General features: G+C 48.5%; 1 protein-coding gene across 1 annotated transcript in view; it reads right to left on the bottom strand.

The window, feature by feature from the left end:
• The window catches only part of samhd1 (SAM domain and HD domain 1), a 56,919-nt gene that overhangs the window by 21,413 nt on the left and 11,731 nt on the right, over positions 1-23,775 (bottom strand). Inside the window, exons 5-8 of the mRNA XM_038803683.1 lie at positions 21,958-22,073; positions 11,721-11,791; positions 4,898-5,077; positions 4,180-4,280 (exon numbers count right to left, since the gene is read on the bottom strand). Of these exons, the coding sequence (XP_038659611.1) occupies positions 4,180-4,280; positions 4,898-5,077; positions 11,721-11,791; positions 21,958-22,073 (468 nt within the window). The remainder of the gene's footprint in view (positions 1-4,179; positions 4,281-4,897; positions 5,078-11,720; positions 11,792-21,957; positions 22,074-23,775) is intronic.

The raw sequence follows: 23,775 nt of genomic DNA, 5'->3' as shown, positions 1-23,775 counted from the left end.
ATGAAGAAACCAGTCAATGGTTATTACTTTCGTTCATGTGTTCATAAGATATAGGAACAGAATTAGGCCATTTGGCCCAGCGAGTCTGCTCCGCCATTCAATCATGGCTGATCTCACCTTGGCCTCAACTCCACCGTCTTACCCATTCTCCATAACCCTTCAACCCTATTACCAATTAAAACTCTAACTCCTCCTTAAAGTTACTGACTGTCCCAGCATCTCCCCCACGCTGGGGTAGCGAATTCCACAGATTCATAACTCTTTGGGAGAAGTAATTTCTCCTCAACTCCATTTAAAATTTTCTACCTCTTTTCCCAAGTCAGTGAACTATCGTTCTAATTGTATTAAGAGCTCCCAGGAGGGGGAAAGGGCACCCTGATTCCATTCGTAAATGCTCCGGATCTAATCATTTTCTCTTTCCTTCTGAGGGCTCCCCTTAGAACTTCCCCTTTCGGACAGGAATATTTAAAATGCAACGCCAAAATTTAATTTTAGAATGTTAGAATTATATAAAATGTAAGGCACAATAAGAGAAAACATTGGGCGTATGTATGGAGAATCCAAAGGAAAATCTTCATAAAGAGGCAAAGGATTTGGGTCAAAGTATTAAAATGAGCACTTTGTATCTGTCTTCACAAATGTTACAAGAGGGAGATCTTAGGAACTTAGGTTCTGAAATGTGATCGAAGATGTAGCTAGAAATTTAGGGGTTAACAGACTGAGGGAAAAACTGCGAGCACAGAATCAGAGAGATTCGCCCAGACCTAGCCTGAGTTACGTTGTCCAATTCAGACTTAAACTTGTTAGTGGGAGGGCAGCACGGTGGCCTAGTGGTTAGCACAACCGCCTCACGGCGCTGAGGTCCCAGGTTCTATCCCGGCTCTGGGTCACTGTCCGTGTGGAGTTTGCACGTTCTCCCCGTGTCTGCGTGGGTTTCGCCCCCACAACCCAAAAATGTGCAGGTTAGGTGGATTGACCATGCTAAATTGCCCCTTAATTGGAAAAAATAATTGGGTAATCTAAATTTAAAAAAAAAAAACTTGTTAGTGGGAATACACAGGATGCCCCTGTTCAGCCAGAGTGATCCAATCAAGATCCATTGTTCTTCAGGTCACTCTGGTTTGATCAACCCTTAGCCGATTGATAATTAATTAATAATCTATATTGTCACAAGTAGGCTTACATTAACACTGCAATTAAGTTACTGTGAAAAGCCCCGAGTCTCCACATTCCGGCACCTGTTCAGGTACACGGAGGGAGAATTCAGAATGTCCGAATTAACCTAACAGTACGCATTACCAAATATGCTGGCGGAGTTGATGGGGGGGCAGGAGGAGGACCCCTCCTGGTATGACCTACATTGGCTAAAATCAAAAGTAAATGAGCCACCCAGAGCAGTAATTATCTGCTTTCATAAATATGTGAACGAGAGAGTGTTAAACTGGAGGTGCAGTGGGCTGGTGCTAGAGTTGGGATATACCAGGACGTGCCGGTGGGGTTGGCGAAGAGTCGAGCGGTGTTCGGCCGAGTAAAGGCGACACTACGACAACGGGGTGAGAGTTGCTATGCTGTACCTGGCGAAGTTGAGGGTGACGTACACCACCAAAGAGTTTTATTTTGAAATGGTGGAGGTGGCTGAGGCATTTATGAAGGCAGAAGGTTTGGGACAGAAGTGAGGAGTGGAGTGTGATTGGAGAGCTGGAAAATGTATAAATACTATAACTTTCTTTTTATTGACCTGCATTCTAACTTACTTGACTTCACATCATTATAGCATTTAAGTTTTTGTTTGGTTTGACTGGCACTTTGTTGCCATGGTTATATGTTATTTTATTGAATTGTTTGGGTTGGATTGTTTTTTTCCCCTTTTTCTTCTGGGACTGGGTGGGAAAGAACGGCATGCTTTGGGGGGGGGGGGGGGGGGGGGGGGGGGGGGGTGAGAGAAACCCCCAGTTAGGATAGTGACGCGGAACGTGAGGCGGTTGGGAGGTCCAGTCAAGAACTCATGGATGCTTACGCATCTTAAACGTTTGAAGGCCGATGTAGCAATGCTGCAGGAGACTCACTTGAGGGTGAAGGACCAGGTGAGACTTAAAAAGGGAAGGGTTAGTCAGGTATTTCACTCTGGATTTGACGCAAGGGCTTGAGGGGTAGCGGTAATGGTCAACTAAAGGGTACGCTTCCAGATGGAGAAGGTGGTTGCAGATCAGGGGGATAGATATGTGATTTTGACAGAGACGCTGGAGGGGAGGCTAGTGCCGCTGGTAAGTGTATATGGTCCCAATTGGGACGGTGTGGGATTTGCGACGGTGTGTGGGACCATCCTCGACTTGGACACACACAAACTGACAGTGGGGCTGGAACTTGGTGCAGGAGCCAAGGTTGGACAGGTCATGGCCGTGCTCGCTGGTCCCATCAAGGGGGGGCGAAGGTATTGGCTGGGCTAATGGTGGACATGGGAGGGGTACCCTTGGAGGTTTCTGCATCCGGGGGAGCAGGAGTTCTAATTTTTCTCAGCGATCCACAAGATACACTCGCAGATCGACTTTTTAGTGGTGGGGAAGGCTTTGCTGGCTGGGGTTAAGAGGTCGGAGTACTCAGCAATTGCAATATCAGATCATGCTCCGCATTGGGTGGTACTGGAGAAGGAGGTAGTACAGAGGCCGGGGTGGAAATTAGATATGGGACTGTTGGGGGACTGAGGGTTCTGTGACAAAATTTAAAAAGTAATTGAGGAATATGTAGGTTTCAATTGCACGGGTGAGGTGCCAAAACGATTGTCTGGGAGGCTCTGAAAGGTGGTGGTGAGGGGTGAGGTGATCTCGTTTAAGGCTAGGGTGGACAAAGAGGAGAGGTTGGAGCGGTAGAGAGTAATAGATGAGATGCTGGAGGTAGATAGGAGTTATGCAGAAGACCCAGCGAAGTTGGAAAAGAGGAAGGAACTACAGGCGAGCTTTGACCGACAATCTGCCAGGAAGGTGGTGCGCATATTGAGGCAAGCAAAGGGTGCAATTTACGAGTATGGAGAGATGGCGGGGGTATGTTAGCGGGTCAGCTCTGTAGGGAGGCTGCAGCAAGAGAAATTGTTCAGGTGCGGGACAGGGCAGGGAAGTTGGTGGTGGCTCCGGATCAGATTAACAAGGTCTTTGAGGAATTCTATGAGCGGTAGTACAGGTCAGAGCCACCTGTGGGAGGAGACCGGGAGATGCAGGAATTTTTAGATGGGCTGAAGTACCCGAGGTTAGGGGAGGAGGACAGGGCTACATTAGAAGGGGCGACAGTGGAGCAGAAGATAAAATCTGCGTTTGGGAGGATGCAGTCAGGGAGGGTGGTAGGGCCGGGGAATTTTAGAATATTATAAGCAATGGAGCCAATCCACAGCCATTTCCTTTTAGACTCGAGGGTGTAGGCAGACATGTCCGCTTTCAATCCCAATAGTTCGCTCAGAACTCTACCCCTATTGATGATACAAACCAAATTCATGCAATCCTTCATCATGCAGCTCTTTAAACTCTCGGGTTATGCTAATAAATCATGAATGCAGCAGTGGGAAAGGGTGCTGACGAACAAAGATTCAAAATAATAAAATCTCAGTGGTCAGGCCCTGTGGGACAAATGGTCACAGGCTGGATCACCAATTCATACACAATTAGCTGGTCTCAGCCAAGCCAACAGGCTGGCAAGATTCTCTGGCTATCCAGTTGGTAAGAAGCATGCCTATACGCATAGCCAATGAATTCAAAGTCAGGCTGAGCAGCGATTCCCCATGTAGTCAAGTAGCCTGACAACATTTATACACATACACAAGTACTACTCAAACAACACAATTACTACTCAAGCGAGACACCAGAACTCATGGAACCCCGCCCCAGCAAGAGCAACACCTTCAGGAGCTGAAGAAAGAGAATTGAAACAAACACTATCAATATAAAAGTCTGCTCTGTCAACACAGTACTGTACTAGTGGCCAGAACTGCCACACTTGCATTCAATTAACTTCGAGTGGGATTTTCGGGCCCCAACACTGGCGAGCATCCTCATGGGCGGGGTGCAAAAACTTGGAGAGCACTTCCTGCCAGTCAGCTGGAAAACCCGCCCTTTGTGAGTCGTGCTGTGTGGAGACATGGATGAAAGAATGCTCATCGCTACATAATCAGACAGATTGAGAGAACAGGTTTACCTGGCAAAGTAATCCCACTTGTCAACATCAATCCCATTTCTCTTATTGGCGACGATTTCATACAGAAAACCCTTCTCTCTGGGCCGACCTTCGTACGGCCACTGAAAAAAAAACAGGATATCAGAGTCAGATACAAAATACTGTTCACAGCACAGAGTGAATATCGAGAACCATCCCTTGGACTCTTCTTTCTCATCCCCACTACCATTGATCTCTGTGCCATTGAACAGTGAATGAAGATGAAATGAGATACTTCCCCCGCATTGATTGAGCTCTACCATACCTTATACTGGGTCAGGATGTGACATGACACTTGGCAATACATCAATCACCAACGTTCCCTGAGCTCATGTTTTTCATTTAAGTGACAGCCGTGCCTCATAGTCAGTTAAGTCAACCACATTGCTGTGGGTCTGGAGTCACGTGTAGGACAGACCAGGCGTGGATGGCAGATTTCCCTTCCCTTAAAGGGGCATTGGTGAACCAGATGGGTTTTTACAACACATCTGCGTTCGATTCATGGCGCCATTACCGAGGCAGGTTCATATAGGGGCTGGTTTAGCTCACCATCCATATTTTGGATTTACCAATTGAATTTAGTTTCCCACCAGCTGCTGTGATGGGGTGTACCACTATGCCACCATTTCCTCAATGTATTTTTAAAAAACAGCTACCTCTCACATACCTTTCCTCTTCCCTTTCCCTTGGTTGAACTTACCTCTGAGTACTTTATATTGCAGCCCTCTCCATTGCTCCGAGCCTCGGTTTTTGGTCCTCTGATCTGCTCCTTGATAAATACAAGGTCATTTGGTAACTCTAGGCCATGGTTTGCCAGAACCTCTTCCAACCCATTGGATTTGATCAAGTGTTCAAACATTGTCAATGAAGCATCCTCGTGCTAGATTCAAGGGGAAAGATCGGGTCAGCATTCAACGCAGATGAACAATCAAACTGGCAGTGTCACACACTTAACATTGGGGCACCCATACTTACATCTACCCGAGACTGGGAGGGTTCAAACACGTAGGATTCTCAATCGGAGCCATAAACACAAATGATTCCCTAATAAATACATCAGGAAACTTGGAAGAAACTTCATTCCCTAGTGAGCTGAATTCATGACCACAAGGCGTAGTTTACGGTAAATAGCATAAAGAAGGGTTGCCTGATATCCCCTGAATTAGACAAAAGAGGCAGGCAGTGGTTCAGATATAGAGTATAAACACTAGCATGGTCGAGTCCATCACACAAACCCACCTCCCATCCATTGACTCCATCTACACCTCCCGCTGCCTGGGGAAAGCGGGCAGCATAATCAAAGACCCCTCCCACCCGGCTTACTCACTCTTCCAACTTCTTCCATCGGGCAGGAGATACAAAAGTCTGAGAACACGCACGGACAGATTCAAAAACAGCTTCTTACCAGACTCCTAAACCAGTCCTCTTATGGACAGATCTGATCTCTTCACCCATCTTCTCTACTGAACAGTATTACACTCCTGTATGCTTCACCCAATGTCTGTGTGAATGTATTTACATTGTATTTATGTCTGCCATATATTTGAATTTCTTTAAAGCCAAAAAGCAGTTATTTGTTGACAGAACTGTGGAAGGCAAAGCACACAGCGCTGGAATGATCTGACTGGACTGTAAGCAGAACAATACTGTTCACTGCACCTCGGTACATGTGACAATAAATAAATCCAATCTAATTGTGCTGTGTGTCTAAGTCTGTATATACATATTTTTAAATTCATTTTTAAGGTCTGTGGGCTTCGCTGGCTCGGCCCAGCATTTGTTGCCCATCCCTAATTGCCCTTGAGAAGGTGGTGGTGAGCTGCCTTCTTGAACCGCTGCAGTCCTCCCAGACAGCAACCTCAGCCCCTAACACAAAAACAGAAAACGCTGGACAATCTCAGCAGGTCTGACAGTATCTGTGGAGAGAGAAGGGATCTGACGTTTCGAGTCTGGATGACACTTTGTCAAAGCTGGAGAGGGGATGAGATTTATTCTGTTTGCGGGGGGGGGGGGGGGGGGGGGGGGGGGGGGTTGGAGCAGTGGAGCTGGATAGAGAGCCAGCGATAGGTGGAGATTGACAAAGATGTTACGGACAAAAATGGTGATAATGACTACATAGGGTGCTGACAGTGGGGCATTAAGACATCTCTTGCCCTACTACAAAGCTGTCCTTGAACCCAGTGTCATTCACCTCACCGGACACCTTCACCAGAAACTTTTTCTCATCCTTTCAGGTGTTAAGGAATGCAAGCTCCAACAACTCATCAATACCAATAGCCATCCCGGATCCTCCACCCTTTCCTGTCACTCGGACCACATCCTTTCTAACCACAGCTCTTGCCCTGTATTTACCATATCCTCTGACATTCCCCTTTCTGAAGCTGAATGTGCTGAACTCAAAGGACTCGCCTACGCCCCCACCTCAAATGAATTTCCAGCTCAACACCATGCTGAAACGTCTTTTCCGCTGCCTTAGTCTCCGTGCTCACTTCTTCGAACAAGGGCCCTCCCCCTGTTCAACGGATCCCTATACCCCCTCCACCTGGTCCCTTCCTCCATCTGCTTACCTAGTCTTGGCTATGTTCATAGAATTTACAGTGCAGAAGGAGGCTATTCGGCCCATCGAGTCTGCACTGGCCCTTGGAAAGAGCACCCTATTTAAGCCATGCTTCCACCCTACCCCCGTAACCCCACCTAACCTTTTGGTTACCGCCCCTCTATCACCTTCCATGCTCCATCCCTTCCCTTCCTCGACCACTCTATCTCCATTTCAGGGGATAGACTGTCCACTAAAATCCATTTCAAACCCACCGACTCCCACAGCTGCCTCAACTACAGCTCTTCACATCCTGTAAGGACTCCGCTCCTCCGCCTGTCACATCTATTCCAATGATGCCACTTTCCAAAACGGTGCTGTTCTCATGTCTTCATTCTTTCTTAATCATGGTTTCCCACCCACTGTGATCGACAGGGCTCTCAGCCGTGTCCAACCCATCACCCACAGCTCTGCTTCTCCCCCCCCCCCCCCCCCCCCCCTCCCCCACCCACCTCCCTCCTGCAATCAGGACCTTTCACCCAACCAGCCTCCACATTCAAAGGATCATCCTCCGCCAACTCCAGCATGGTGTCACCACCAAACATCTTCCCCTCACTCCCCCCGGCAGCATTCCACAGGGACTGTTCCCACTGGGACACCCTGGTCCATTCCTCCATCGCCGCCAACACCTCATCCTCTTCTCATGCAATCGCAGAAGCTGCAGCACCTGTCCCTTTACCTCCAACCTGCTCACCATCCAAGGACCTAAACACTCTTTTCAGATGAGGCAGTGCTTCTCGTGGATCTCCTATTGCATTTGCTGCTCTCAATGCGGTCGACTCAACATTGGAGAGACTAAACGCAGACTGGGTGACCAGCAGCAGCACAGCACAGAACAGGCCCTTCAGCCCTCGATGTTGTGCCCACTTTTCAGAACACCTGTGGTCTGTCCGCAAGCAGGACCCAGACCTTCCTATCGCTGCCATTTTAACTCACTGCCCTGCTCTCACGTCCACATGTCTGTCCTTGGCCTGCTGCAATGTTCCAGTGAAGCCCAGCGCAAACTGGAGGAACAACACCTCATCTTCCGATTAGAATCATAGAATTTACAGTGCAGAAGAAGGCCATTCAGCCCATTGAGTCTGCACCGGCTCTTGGAAAGAGCACCCTACCCAAGGTCAACAGCTCCACCGTATCCCCATAACCCAGTAACCCCACCCAACACTAAGGGCAATTTTGGACACTAAGGGCAATTTATCATGGCCAATCCACCTAACCTGCACATCTTTGGACTGTGGGAGGAAACCGGAGCACCCGGAGGAAACCCACGCACAAACGGGGAGGATGTGCAGACTCCGCACAGACAGTGACCCAAGCCGGAATCGAACCTGGGACCCTGGAGCTGTGAAGTGATTGTGCTATCCACAATGCTACCTTCTGGCACATTACAACCTTCTGGACTTAACATCTGAGTGCAACAACCTCAGACTGTGAAGTCTTTCCCCCACCTTCACCCCATTTTTATTTATCAATTCATTTTGACTTCTTCCATCAATCGGTTTTCTTTCCCCTCACCGTTATCTCTCCTCCCTACCCCACCCCACCCGGGCCATCTGTTTCCTATTCCAAGTTGTCCTTTGAAACTCTGCTTACCCCTGATCACATTCTAATCTGTTAATCAGCACCCTTCTTAGTCATTATCACCACAGTTCACATTGAGATCTTAGTCAACCTTCACGCAGCGATAGCCCTCTATCCAATTCCACTGCTTCACGGCACAAGCACCCCAACCCCACCCAACAGCATAAATCCCATCCTATTTCCCATTCCCTCTAGCTGTGACAAAGAGTCATCCAGGCTCGAAACGTGAGCTCTGCTCTCTCTCCAAAGCCTGGGCATGTCCCCCTCCCCTCTGGGGGTGGTACCCAGCTGGTTTGGCAGGACCTGCTCTATACCCCACTGACATGACGTAACACTGGCCAGAAGGGCGGGATCCTTACCTGGGGGCGATTATAAAACCGGGAAACTAATGACTTTTAAATGCATTGTAATGAGGTTCCTGACCTTTCCTGGCAGGAACCCCATTACGCAGTTGCCACGGTCACTTGAGCAAGGAAATCCCACCGGCATGAAAGCGGTTTTGGAATTCGCCCTCAATTCTGCCACCATTCCTGCCTGCCGAAAACAGGGGTGGAAAATATCCTCAAGGTTTTAAGCCAAACCTCTCCCAAATTTAACAGCGCTCTATAAATCTGAATCACAAAGAACTTGCTAAACTGCCTGAAACAGGCAACCCGCCCAATATGTTACCAGCAACACTTCAGGGGCTGGTTTAGCTCACATGGGGCTGGTTTAGCTCACTCGGCTAAATCGCTGGCTTTTAATTTTTTTTTTAAATTATTTTTATTGAAATTTTTTACAGAAAATATAACAAAAAGTATAGCAAAAAGCAGTAATATGCAACAAACAGCCCCATAACACCCACAATTCCCCCCATACCGTAACATCACATGTATCACATTCCCCCACCCCCCCCCCCCCAAACAAGAGAACTTAACCATAAATTAAAATTAGATAAATCAAATTTAAATAAAATAAGCTAACATAATCAACGTCCCCCCCCCCACCCCCGCCCGGGTTGCTGCTGCTACTGTCCCAGTACCCTATCGTTGAGCCAGAAAGTCGAGGAAAGGTTGCCACCGTTTAAAGAACCCTTGCACCGATCCTCTCAGGGCGAATTTAACCTTCTCAAGCTTAATGAAGCCCGCCATGTCATTGATCCAGGTCTCCACGCTTGGGGGCCTCGCGTCCTTCCATTGTAGCAAAATCCTTCGCCGGGCTACTAGGGACGCAAAGGCCAGCACACCGGCCTCTTTCGCCTCCTGCACTCCCGGCTCTACCCCAACCCCAAAGATCGCGAGTCCCCATCCTGGCTTGACCCTGGATCCCACCACCCTCGACACCGTCCTCGCCACCCCCTTCCAGAACTCCTCCAATGCCGGGCATGCCCAGAACATATGGGCATGGTTCGCTGGACTCGCCGAGCACCTGGCACACCTATCTTCACCCCCAAAGAACCTACTCATCCTCGTCCCAGTCATGTGGGCCCTATGCAGCACCTTGAATTGGATGAGGCTAAGCCGCGCACACGAGGAGGAAGAATTTACCCTCTCCAGGGCATCAGCCCATGTCCCGTCTTCGATCTGTTCCCCCAGTTCCCCCTCCCACTTCGTTTTCAGCTCCTCTACTGACGCCTCTTCCTTCTCCTGCATAAGCTTGTAGATATCGGATATCTTCCCCTCCTCGACCCAGACCCCCGAGAGCACCCTGTCACTCACCCCCTTCGCGGGGAGCGCAGGGAATCCCTCCACCTGCCGTCTAGCAAATGCCTTTACCTGCAGATATCTAAACATGTTTCCCGGCGGGAGCCCAAATTTCTCCTCCAACTCCCCCAGGCTCGCAAACCTTCCGTCGATAAACAGGTCCTTCAGCTGTCTAATGCCCGCTCTATACCATCCCCGAAATCCCCCATCCATGTCCCCCGGGACGAACCTATGGTTCCCCCTTAACGGAGCCTCCATCGAGCCCCCCACTTCTCCCCTGTGTCGCCTCCACTGCCCCCAAATCTTGAGGGTAGCCGCCACCACCGGACTCGTGGTATACCTCGTGGGAGGGAGCGGCCACGGCGCCGTTACCAGGGCCCCCAGGCTTGTATCCCCACAGGACGCTCTCTCCATCCGTTTCCATATCGCTGGCTTTTAAAGCAGGCCAGCAGCACGGTTCGATTCCCGTACCAGCCTCCCCGGACAGACGCCGGAATGTGGCGACTAGGGGCTTTTCACAGTAACTTCATTGAAGCCTACTCGTGACAATAAGCAATTTTCATTTCATTTCATTTTCAGTACAGGTTGAGCATCCCTTATCCAAAATGCTTGGGACCAGGTGTGCATCGGTTTCAGAATTTTTCGGATTTTGGAATACACTGTGCATCTGCGGTGTGCACTGCGAACTGTGCCACCGCCGTGCGCGTTGTGAACTGCGCATGTGCAGCGCGTTGGGACCTGCGCATCACCCCAGGATTCGTGGCTTCACTTCGACATTCGAAAAAAAGTGCAGATTTCGGAATTTCAGATAAGGGATGCTCAACCTGCAGTAGATTCCTGTGGCGATGCCCACTAACCCATCGGCTGCCCAGATAAGAATGTTGTGGAGATGCCGGCGTTGGACTGGGGTGAGCACAGTAAGAAGATAAGAATGGACAGGGTAAATGACGAATCGTGCTCCAGAGGACACGATGAGAGATCTTCCCTCTCCCGTGCTATCCATAGGAGGAAAAACGAAGTCGGTTAGGATTACATTCATTGGAGTTTAGAAGAGTGAGAGGGGATCTCATAGAAATGTATAAAATCAGAAAGGGATTAGACAGGGTAGATTCAGAATGAATGTACCCGATGGTGGGGTATCTAGAACCAGGGGTCATAGCTTCAGAATAAGGGTCAGGACTGTTTAACATAGGATACTTGAAAATGAAATGAAATGAAAATCACTTATTGTCACAAGTAGGCTTCAAATGAAGTTACTGCGAAAAGCCCCTAGTCGCCACATTCCAGCGCCTGTTCGGGGAGGCTGGTACAGGAATTGAGCTGGCTTGCCTTGGTCTGATTTAAAAGCCAGCTATTTAGCCCAGTATGCTAAACCAGCCCCATGGTTACAACAGGAACATGGCAAGCTTTCACTGCGGCAATGTCAAAGGGTTGTGAAGCAAGTACCAGACCAGAAGTGACAGGAGAACTTTTCACAGTAACTTCATTGCGGTGTTAATGTAAACCTAACTGTGACACTAATCAAGATTATTACTACAATATTCAATTCCACTGCGAGTCTTAATCTAATCCCATTTAACGTAAACAATACGCTAATGACATCCAGCTCGCAACACAGCTTCTTGTGACACTTGGCACTTCAAAGACTCTACAAATAGCATTACCTTCCATTTTACACCTTGCCGAGCAAGTGGGATAAACTTTCCATCAAACAGGTGTGAAAACGGCCCATGACCTGGCAAAACGAAAGATAAAAGTGTTAAACATACTGCATCTCAATATCTTCCATCTCAAAGACACTCTCTGATCCCGAGGGGGTATCGGAACAACATTATTTGCTCTGTTGAAATAAGTCATGGGATCACCAGATGGGAAGATTGAGCTAATTGCCTCGCAGTTTGTCACTATGTCAGGACCAGACCTCAGCTAGGATTTAAACTGAACTTTAAATGGAATTTCCAAACCACAATACCAACCGGAGTTGTTCTGATTTGAACTCTGCAAACCTTAATTATTTTAATATTCCTTCTCTAGCCTAAACTGATAAGGAGTAAAACAATCATGGCCCTATCAAAGACGAGGGGCTGGATTCTCCGCCCTGCCATATTTCTGTTTCACCCCACCGGCGGGACGCTCCGTTACGCCAGCTGGTCAATGGGGGTTTCCCATGGTGGGGCAGTCCCACACCGTCAGGAAACCCCCCCCCCCCCCCCGGGATGCCGGCAAAACGGAGCATCCCGCCGGCAGAGAATCCAGCCCAAGAATGGTGTCGGGTTTTTCGTAGTGGAAAAATTGCTCTTTTATTGGGGGAAGTGAATTTTAAACCAACCTGCCTGATATGCATGACTACAGATAATTGGGATATATGCGTGGATTAAAATTACACTGGTCACACTTTTGGCCCATGTTAAGACCTCTGTCCTCTGACCCGGCCCGATATAACAAATGAATTTGACACCCCTGGTCCATGTCCTCCTGAAACTTTGCTACTGTTCACCTAATCCTACGGTGTCTAATTTGTATAATCTGTAAACTTTGAAATTGTACTCCTTACACCCATGTTCAGGTTAACTGTATGCATGCAGCCCGTTAACCTTTGCAATTCTCTTCCCCAACGAGCAGTGGAGGAGACTGGCTCATTGAGAATGTTCAACGTTGACTTGGACAGATATTTACACTGGATTCAAGGGCTATGGAAGACAAACATGGACCCAGATTTCAGGGCACAATCAGACCAACCAAGATCTTATTAAATAGGGCAGGCTTGAGGGTTTGATAGTCTCCTCCTGCTTCTACCTCTTATGATCTTATGCACTGTAACATCATGTTGGTAGGCTTTTCCCCCTCCAATTCCTACTCTTTTCATCTTATTCTTTGTTCTGTTACAGTTGTGCTTCCCAGTTTATGATGAATCTTATTCTCCTCTATCTTGCAAGTTAGTGACTCATTTCTGAGTCACAAGGTTCTGGGTTCAACTCCCACTCCAGGACATGAATAGAAAGGCTAGCACTCCAGTGCAGTGCTGAGGAAAGTTCTGCACTGGCAGAGGTGCCACCTTTCACATAAGATCTTAAACCAAGGTCACACAGAGGTACCGGGGACTTATCACATTGCTGGGCTGCTGGACCGGCAACCGGCTCATCCTCTCCTCGACAACCATCAAACTCCACCAGAACTCCGCTGAGCCGGCCGTGTGCTTAGGATGTCAGAATCCGAACTGCCAAAGCAAATCTTCTTTGCCCAGCTCAAGGAAGGCTCCTGAACGAGAGGACAAAGGAAACTCTTCCAAGATGTCCTGAAGGCTTACCTCGAGAAATGCGACAGAGACGTCAATGCCAGAAGAGGAACCTCCTGATTGAAGGGACACAATTCTTCAAGAACACCAGACGGCAAGAGGAGACTCGGAAAAGGAGCCTGAGAAAGGAATACCAGTGATCTGGAGTCCAAGGACCGATCCCTCTGCCCGGAAACACCTGCCAAGTGTGCGTTGGGCAATATAATTCCAGGATCAGCAATGCCAGAGCCCACAAAACCTATTACCAGTAACACCGAGTTTCTTAGGTGGACAATCACGTTTGTTGGCGTGGTTGTGGGAGTTTGCGGTGCATAGATTGGTTGCCGAGTTTCCGATATTACAACAATGCCTATATTTCAAGAGCACGTTATTGGTTGTAAAGTGACGTACCGTGGTAGTGAAAGGTGCTCTCAAGACACAGATCTTCCTTTTTTTCCTGCTGCCAAATCCTCACGTGCCTTCCTGGTGCCAACAACACAAGGACTTTGGTTTTAATTACCCTATTCTGCTGCAGCCTATCCAGCTTGGAGAGATCGTTGATGCCTCAGACTTGGTCCCAATGGCCCAGGAATCTGCAGCCTTCCCTCCTGCACCTCTTCCAAGAACACATTCAGCTGCACCGTCTTGCTGTTTCTGTACTCACTGCCATGGTGAGTAATTCAGCTGCACCGTCTTGCTGTTTCTGTACTCACTGCCATGGTGAGTAATTCAGAGAGTTCACCACCTCTGAAATCCAGATGCCTAATCTTTTTCCTCGTTCTTGCAACTGTTTGCGGGAACAGATATTAGGAATTCTTCACCTTTCTTTCATAGAGTTTACAGTGCAGAAGGAGGCCATTCGGCCCATTGAGTCTGCACCAGCTCCTGGAAAGAGCACCCTACCCAAGGTCAACACGTCCACCCTATCACCATAACCCAGTAACCCCACCCAACACGAAGGGCAATTTTGGTCACTAAGGGCAATTTATCATGGCCAATCCACCTAACTTGCACATCTTTGGACTGTGCAGGGAAACCAGAGCACCCGGAGGAAACCCGCACAGACAGTGTCCCAAGCCGGAATCGAACCTGGGACCCTGGAGCTGTGAAGCAATTGTGCTATCCACAATGCTACCGTGCTTCTTATCCTATGCTCTGTTTCTTTTCCCCAGTCTAAATTCAGGCGATTGAATGTTCGAAAATGACTGCTCCATAGAATCCCGACAGAGCAAAGGAGGCCATTCGGCCCATCGAGTCTGCATCGACTCTCCGAAACAGCATCCTACCAAGGCCACGCCTCCATCCCATCACCATATATCCAACTAACCTTTTGGACACTAAAGGACAATTTATCATGGCCAATCCACCTAACCTGCCCATCTTTGGACTGCGGGAGGAAACCGGTGCAGCCGGAGGAAACCCACGCAGACACGGGGAGAACGTGCAAAAACCACACAAGGCCGGAATGGAACCTGAGTCCCTGGCGCTGTGAGGCAGCAATACTAACCACCATGCTGCACTTTTACCAAGCAACTGAGTCATTTCCTTTTGAAACATTCTCTTTCCTTCAACAACAGCACGGGATTTAAAATTGCATTTAAAATCTGACGAGTTCAGGTGAATTTCCTTTCCCTATTCGTTTAAGCTACAGTCACATTTTAAGACGGTGATATTTTTCCTCCACTGAGCAGCAGGTTTCCTGTTGCTGTATCATCTCTCCTGCAGTCCGCCCGCCGCAGCTCTTATCACAACTTGCCATCTCCCCCACTGAGGTCAAAGTTCAACATGCCGCTCAATTCACCAATCCAGATCATTTGTGCACTTTTTCAATCTGGAAAGATTCCTCCCTGCTCTCTAATTCTCTCTGTCCTGGTGATCATATTCCCCTTAAATTCCTCACATTACCTTTATCTCAAGTCTTTGTAAAATATTATCAAACCGTACCAAATATTTTAGAAAATGCATCATCGCCAATGGCCATTGAATTAATAAAAACCTGTAGGGGCCAGTTTAGTACAGTGGGCGAAATAGATGGCTGGTAATGCAGAACAAGGCCAGCAGTAATTTCATTGCAGCCTACTTGTGACAATAAGCGATTGTTATTAACTCCGGGTGCTCCGGTTTCCTCCTACAGGTTAGGTGGATTGGCCATGATAAATTGCCCTGGGGCAGCACGGTGACTCAGTGGTTAGCACTGCAATCTCACAGCGCTGAGGTCCCAGGTTCGATCCCGGCTCTGGGTCACTGTCCGTGTGGAGTTTGCACATTCTCCCCGTGTTTGCGTGGGTTTCGCCCCCACAACCCAAAGATGTGCAAGGTAGGTGGATTGAACACGCTAAAGTGCCCCTTAATTGGAAAAAATTAATTGGGTACTCTAAATTTTTTTTTTTTTAAATGATAAATTGCGCTTAGTGTCCAAAATTGCCCTTAGTGTTGGGTGGGGTTATTGGGTTACTGGGATAGGGTGGAGGTGTTGACCTTGGGTAGGGTGCTCTTTCCAAGAGCCGGTGCAGACTCGATGGGCCGAATGGCCTCCTTCTGCACTGTAAATTCTATGATTATTATTATTTATATAAAACCTTTAATCACAGGTGTTATAACCTCACTGCCTACCACTGGCGGGAGACTACTGGCAATCGTACAATCCTTTGGGAGTATGAGCTTCCCCAATGAGGGGGGGGGGGGGGGGGAGAAATCATTAGCGCTGGATTCTTCTTGGCCCTCACAAAACTGGCGACGAGGGTTAAAGTGAATAGTTGTCTACACTGCTGAAGCCACCTCCCTGGATTTTTGTTGGATACAGGTTGGAAGTTGTTTTCTATTACAGCATGCCTCTGTATGGACGTTTGGATGTTTTTGACGCTGCGCTGGAAAGCTGGAACCAGTACGTACAATGAATGCGTTACTATTTCCAGGCAAACAACATCACCGAAAAACGAGCGCCAGGTGGTCATATTGCTCACTGCCTGTGGCCCGCATACGTTTGGGGTGATTAGGAGCCTTATGTACCCAGCCGCGCCGGACACCAAAACATTTGATGAACTTGTAAACTTAGTGGGGCAACATTTTAACCCAAGCCCGTGTCCACGATAGTCCAGCGTTACCGGTTTAATACCACTGAGAGGACCCCAGGAGAATCCCTTGCAGACTTTCTATCCAGGCTACGCAGGATTGCGGAGTATTGTAACTATAGTGAGACCTTGTCAAAAATGTTATGCGACCGTTTGGTTTGCGGTATTAACAATGCGGCCGCCCAGGGGCGGCACGGTGGCACAGTGATTAGCATTGCTGCCTGCGGCGCTGAGGACCCGGGTTCGAATCCCGGCCCTGGGTCACTGTCTGTAAGGAGTTTGCACATTCTCCCTGTGCCTGCGTGGGTTTCACCCCCACAACCCAAAGATGTGCAGGTTAGGTGGATTGGCCACGATAAATTGCCCCTTAATTGGAAAAAATGAATTGGATATTCTAAATTTTTAAAAAACAATGCGGCCGCCCAGAGAAAGTTGTTAGCTGAGCCAACATTGAATTTTCAACAGGCCATTCAAATAGTATTGTCCCGAGAGAGCGCAGAACGGGGAGTGCAGGAGCTACCGGGAATGGAGGTGCATGCCTTGGGGCGCAACCCCTTCCTTTCAAAAGCGTCTCCCTGCACCCCTGCGGTACCTTGGACAAGGCGACGTCCGGATCGATGCCAGTGGCCGTCGGACATTCCTCCCTGAAGGGAGCCTTCTCCAGAACCAATGGATGAGGAGCCATGTCCATGTCAGACTTGTGGGCGCCGACCCCGTCGTGGACGCCGGTCCTGGGAGTGCCAGAGGCGCTGTCATTCCAACAGAAACTGGGCCCAGCCCAGGGGCCGTACCTTCCATTTGGATGAACCTGCGGCGACTACTCCTGAGGACGTGGAGATGAAGGATGACTGTCTGAGGCTGCATTGTGTGGCAACTCCCCGTGTGGCCCCCATTAAGGTGACAGTACGGGTCAATGGTCACCCGCTTGAGATGGAGTTGCACCCTGGCAGCAGTCTCCGTGATCGCCCAGAGGTCATTCAACCCCATCAAGCAGGGTATATAGACCCTTACATTAACTGACACACAGGCCAGGTTGGCCACCTACACAGGGGAACCATTGGACAATGCAGGAACGACAATGATCCCTGTTGTTTATGGACGCCAGGAGGGGCGTTTCCCACTTATCGTGGTGCGCGGCCACTGACCCAGCCTGTTGGGTCGGGACTGGTTGCGCCATTTGCGGCTGCAGTGGCAGCACATCCTCCAAACAGTTTCTGGAGGGTTGACTGAGGTACTCGGACGATACCCAGATGTATTCCAGCCCGGTTTGGGAAAAATAAAAGCGGCCGTAGCCCGTATCCAAGTCAAACCAGAAGCCACGCCGCGCTATTTCCGGGCGCGCCCAGTGCCTTACGCCTTGCTTGAGAAGGTAGAAGAGGAGCTCACTTGTTTGGAGACTTTGGGTATCATCAGGCCTGTCAGTTTCGCTGACTGGGCAGCACCAACTGTACCTGTAATGAAGCCAGATGCCACAGTTCACTTGTGCAGCGACTGTAAACTCAGTGAATACGGCTTCCCGACCCGACCGATACCCAATGCCTCACATAGAGGATCTCTATGCGAAGCTTGCAGGTGGACTCTCGTTCACAAAATTAGATATGAGTCACACCTACCTACAGTTGGAGCTGGACCCTGCCTCCTGGCCATATGTAATGATTAATACACACCGGGGCCTGTATGAATATACACGGTTGTCCTTTGGAGTATCCTCTGCCTGCGTTATTTTTCAACGCGTCATGGAGGGCATTTTGAGAGGTTTACCGCGTGTCGCTGTCTACTTAGATGGCATTTTGATTACAGGAGCAGGAACATTTGGAATATTTGGAGGCTGTCCTTAGACGCCTTTCGGAGGCTGGAGTCCATTTAGGCCGCACAAAGTGTGTCTTTCAGGCGAAGGAAGTAGTCTACCTGGGTTATCGGGTGGACCGCGAAGGTTTGCACCCCATCGCAGAGAAGGTGCGCGCAATTCAACAGGCCCCCGCCCCGACCGACACTTTGCATCTTCGTTCTTTTCTCGGACTCGTAAACTATTACGGGAAGTTCCTCCCCAATCTGCACCTTCTGCTAAAGAAGGATCGCACCTGGGTTTGGGGTCAGCTACAAGAAACCGCTTTCCGGCGGGTAAAACAATTGTCGTCGTCTGGGTTACTAACCCACTATGATCCCGAGAAGCTTTTGCTCATCGCATGTGATGTATCCCCGTACAACAAGATGGAGAATGGGGCCGAGTGGCTGATCGATTTCGCCTCCCGCACATTGACTGTTGCGAAAAAAAAGTACGCGCTGATCGAGGAGGGTCTGGCTCACTTCACTGATCATAAGCCTCTAGTGGTACTTTTCAGAGAGGATAAGCCAATACCGCCCATTGCTTCCGCTGGGCTTTGTTGCTCGCTGCCTATGAGTATTCTCTGGAGCACAAACCAGGAACCCAGATGGCAAATGCCGACGCACTGAGCCATGTCGAGCCCCATGACCAGTGAAGTGGTTGCAACCCTAAATTTTATGGACACCTTGCCTGTCACGGCATCATAGATCCATGAGTGGACCCAGACGGTGCCAATCCTGTCAAAGGTTCGGCACATAGTTCTGTATGGTGGGCAGCAAAGGCAGCTCCCAGGCGAATTGTGGGGATTTTCCTCCAAGCTGTCCGAATTTAGCGTGGAAGACGGCATGCTTTTGTGGGGGACACATGTGATTGTCCCGGAAAAAGGACAGGAGCGGATACTAAGGGATTTGCACAATGGGCATCCAGGGTGTGACCAAAATGAAAATGTTGGCCCCGAGTTATGTCTGGTGGCCAGGCCTCGACACCGACATTGAGAAGGTGGCCCAAAACTGCTCCATTTGCCAGGAGCATCAGAAGCCAAGTAAGTGTGGGGGTCTCAGGGTGGGAGGAGAGGAAAAGGATGGAGAGTGGGGATTGGTGGCCAGAGGAGGGGTCGGGGTGCTGAAGGAGAGCCCAGAGCAGACAGAAGGGGCAGACCCTCAGGGGGCGATGTTGAAAGGAGTCAGTTGATAGAGGCATTCCCTATCTTCCAACTTGGAAGCCTCAATCGGGTCACTTTCTGCACTTTCCCCCCATCCCTGCCCCCGAATCCCTCCTGCCAATCTGAAAATTAAATCTGGGCAGGAAATGGACCTCGAGTGGTTAGAACTTGGCCACTTAAGGGTCTCAATTGTGGAAAGGGCCAAGGCCCTTGGGGTCCAGGTACATTGATGATTATAAACTACAGAATGTAATCAAAAGACTAACGGAATGGTGGCTTTTATATCACAAGAACCTGTACAGATGGAGATAGATATCATGCTTCAGTTATACAATGCCCCAGCTAGACCACACCTGGAGTGCTTGGGCACCACAACTTTGGACGGGTAAACTTACTGGCTTCAAAGATATATCAGGCAGGTATAAAATAACATATCTGAACTTGAAGGATTAGATTCTAATCTGTATTTCCTGAAATTAAGAACGTTAAGGACTGCTTTAATCGAAATTTTCATGATATTAAGGAGGACGGATTGGATAAATAGAGAGAATATATTTCCACTAGCTGGAGACGAGGAGTCTAGTCTAAGAATTGAAGTCAGCACTCTCAGGAGAGAAGGTAGGAGACACCTTACCTCACAGAAGGTGATAGAATTTTGAAACACTTCTGGAAATGGCAAGTGATGCTCGATAATGATCATTCCTTTTTAAATCGAAGATTGAAACATTGTTATCCCAGGGGCATAAAGAAATGTACAGCAAAGGCATGAATATGGAGTTTGATGACAGATGGGCCACAATCTCGCTGAATGGTGGAACAGATTTCAATGCTTGCTCCTGTTCCTATCTCCCACTGTGAGTCCATCAGCATAGGGCAGATGGGTACTTGGTGCGAGGAAGGAAACAGGTAGCAGATCTCTCCACCAAACCTTTCACACATCGCCATAACAATTTTTTAAAAAAAATTTAGATTACCCAATTAATTTTTTCCAATTAAGGGGCAATTTAGCGTGGCCAATCCACCTAACCTGCACATCTTTGGGGTTGTGGGGGCGAAACCCACGCAAACATGGGGAGAATGTGCAAACTCCACATGGACAGTGACCCAGAGCCGGGATCGAACCTGGGACCTCAGCGCCGTGAGGCAGCAGGGCTAACCACTGCACCACTGTGCTGCTCATCGCCATAACAATATCCCAACTGAGGTTTTGCCACCGATTTATACACACTCAACGTAACGTCATTTAAGTACGGTATTCCAATTGCATTTAAGCAACCGCCAGGATTAAGATAACGACAATCTTTGACAGAGACCAGATACAACTGATGCCAGTCTCCATTTCCCAAATTGCAGACAGTGGCTACTTGCTGGTTGCAAAATCAATCCTCTTTCGTTGAGGATTTACTTGAGCATCTTCAGACTGCAACATCCATGCGTTCGACACGGAGGGCTATTTCCTTTTGGCGTCTAGAGGAATTTATATACACTAATGAAATGGTGGGGCAGCATGGTGGCCTAGTGGTTAGCACAACCGCCTCACGGCGCTGAGGTCCCAGGTTCGATCCCGGCTCTGGGTCACTGTCCGTGTGGAGTTTGCACATTCTCCCTGTTTCTGCATGGGTTTCGCCCCCACAACCCAAAAATGTGCAGAGTAGGTGGATTGGCCACACTAAAATTGCCCCTTAATTGGAAAAAATAATTGGGTAATCTAAATTTATTTTTTTTTAAACTAATGAAATGTGCAAATGAGAATGTAACTCATGCAAGCGTGCATGGAAGGATCCGCACCATCACTGACATTTTAAATGACGTTCTACTAGAATGACGTTCTACAAAACTTAGGAGAGCCAGCTGCTAAATTCTTGTTGCAAAAGTGCTGAACCTTCTGTTATGAAGTGAGATACAATCAGGGAGCAGACGCTAAGTGTAGGCTGGAAGGTCAGTCCAAACAGTAGTGGGGGGGTTAGTGTTAACGGTTAACAATGTTATATTTTGCTAACCTTGAAGACTGCCCCAGTGTGGGCTGCACCTTGTGCCACTAATCAGCATTTCACAATGCTCCACGAAACCTAAAGCAGTCACTGGGGAGTTTCGCAGTTAATAAGACTAAACAGTGATTTGATTCTGCAATCCTTCTCCCTCTTCATTTAATAAAGCTACTAATTCTGACTGGGACACCGTAGGAATTGGTGACCTATGATAGAAAACTGTGGCTTTTCTTCATGTACGAGACATTAGAGTCAGTCCTGACAGGTTATTTAGCAATGGAGAGAGCATCATAGCGGACCCCAATAATACCCTCACTCGACAGGTGAACATTCTGCCTGTAATCTGGATAATAGTCATGAACCCTGGACACATTTTGCTGCGGTTAGCCTCTAATTGCAGCCCTTGTTAATCAATCTGTAGAATTTACTGTTACGTTAGATGACACCCTCACCCACTGAACACTTTAAAATGATTTTTAAAAATTAATCCCAGTTTAATTTGAACCCAAATAAATATTCTAATCATGCTTTAAAAGAAAATCACACCCGTGTGGGATCCGACTCTACCAGTGCCGACTCACCCAGATCATGACAAAGTCCCGCAATCTGCACGCACAGAATGTCTCGATGGTTAATCCGCAGTTCCGGTTGCCGTTCAGACAGGGCCTTTACTAACTGGCCTGCCAGGTAGCCCACCCTGCAGGGCAAGAGAGAGAGAGAATAATTTAACGAGGACACACAATTCTTTGCATCTTAACTGCCATGGAATTTACTGTATCAGAAACCCTAAAGCTTTTCTTTGTGAAAATCATCTAGTTATAGGCTGCTCCAGGGAAACAATGGACCGCACCCAGAGTTTAACCACCGCTGAGATACGAATGCTGGTACACTGCTCATCATAGACAACTTGGAGAGCAGCACGGTGGCCTAGTGGTTAGCACTGCAGTCTCACGGCGCCGAGATCCCAGGTTTGATCCCGGCTCTAGGTTACTGTCCGTGTGGAGTTTGCACACTCTCCCCGTGTTTGCGTGGGTTTCGCCTCCACAAACCCAAAGATGTGCAGGGTAGGTAGATTGGCCACACTAAATTGACCCCTTAATTGGAAAAAATGAATTGGGTACTCTAAATTTAAAAAAAATCATAGACAACTTGGAAGGCAGATCAATATTTATATTGAGCTTGCCAAATCACAGGTGAAGAATTACTGTTAAATGTAGCAGCCAATTTGTACATATCACAAGAACCTGTACAAATGGAGATAGATATCATGCTTCAGTTATACAATGCCCCAGTTAGACCACACCCGGAGTGCTTGGGCAAAAATAGTAACGGAATGCCGGTAGTTTATATGGTTTAGGGCCCTGACACAGTTTGTCTGGGGAACCGTGCCTCTTGTCCGGGTCCTTGGTTTAACGTCACGCTGAAAGACAGTGGATGGGATTCTCCGTCCTGCCGCTCCCCTTTCCTGGTGCAACACACCCCCGCCGGCAATGGGATTCTCCGTCCCGGCAGCCGGCCAATGGGGTTTCCCATTGTGGGCACCCCCACGGCGTTGGGAAATCCGCGGGCGTGAGTGCACTGCCGGCGAAATGGAGGATCCCGCTGACGGAGAATCCAGCCCCGTGCCTCCCACATTATAGCACCCCCCCCCCCCAGTACTGTGCTGGAGCTATCACAGGAATAGCACAGAAGGAGGTCATTCGGCCCAAGTGCCAATGCTGGTTCTTCGCTACGTGTTACGAACAGAAAGTGGGACTAAATTCCCCATCAAATTCCTGTGCAACTCCTTTTCAGAATGATGGAATCAACTTCCATTTAACTGGAGAGTGTTCCAGTGTACTGACCTGGATTACATTCCCAAGCCTCTAGCATGGGACATGAACCTCTACAGGCTCAGTGAAGACAGTACTACCACCAGGCCAAGCTTGTATAATGAGGTTTAAATCTACATGCAAAACTTCTCACTGCTCCGATCTCAGTTGAACTAAATGTATGCAGCCTCAATGAGCAAGAAATCTTCCTCAATTTGAATCCTTTGGACTAAGCATTGTGGCATTTTAAATAAACTCAGGGCAGCATGGTGGTGCAGTGGTTATCACTGCTGCCTCACGGCGCCAAAGTCCCAGGTTCCATCCCAGTCCTGGGTCACTATCCCTATGGGGTTTGCACATTCTCCCCATGTCTGCTTGGGTTTCGCCACCACAACCCAAAGATGTGCAGGGTAGGTTGACTGACCACGCTAAATTGTCCCTTAATTTAAAAAAAATGAATTGGGTACTCTAAATTTATTTTTAAAAATTGATAGCCAAGTTCCGCACACACGAGTACAGCCTCAACCGGGACCTGGGATTCATGTCGCATTACATTCACCCTCCACCATCTGGCCTGGGCTTGCAAAA

The sequence above is a fragment of the Scyliorhinus canicula genome, chromosome 7 (assembly GCF_902713615.1).
Source record: "Scyliorhinus canicula chromosome 7, sScyCan1.1, whole genome shotgun sequence".
NCBI lineage: Eukaryota > Metazoa > Chordata > Chondrichthyes > Carcharhiniformes > Scyliorhinidae > Scyliorhinus > Scyliorhinus canicula.
This window is presented reverse-complemented; position numbering and strand designations above follow the sequence as displayed.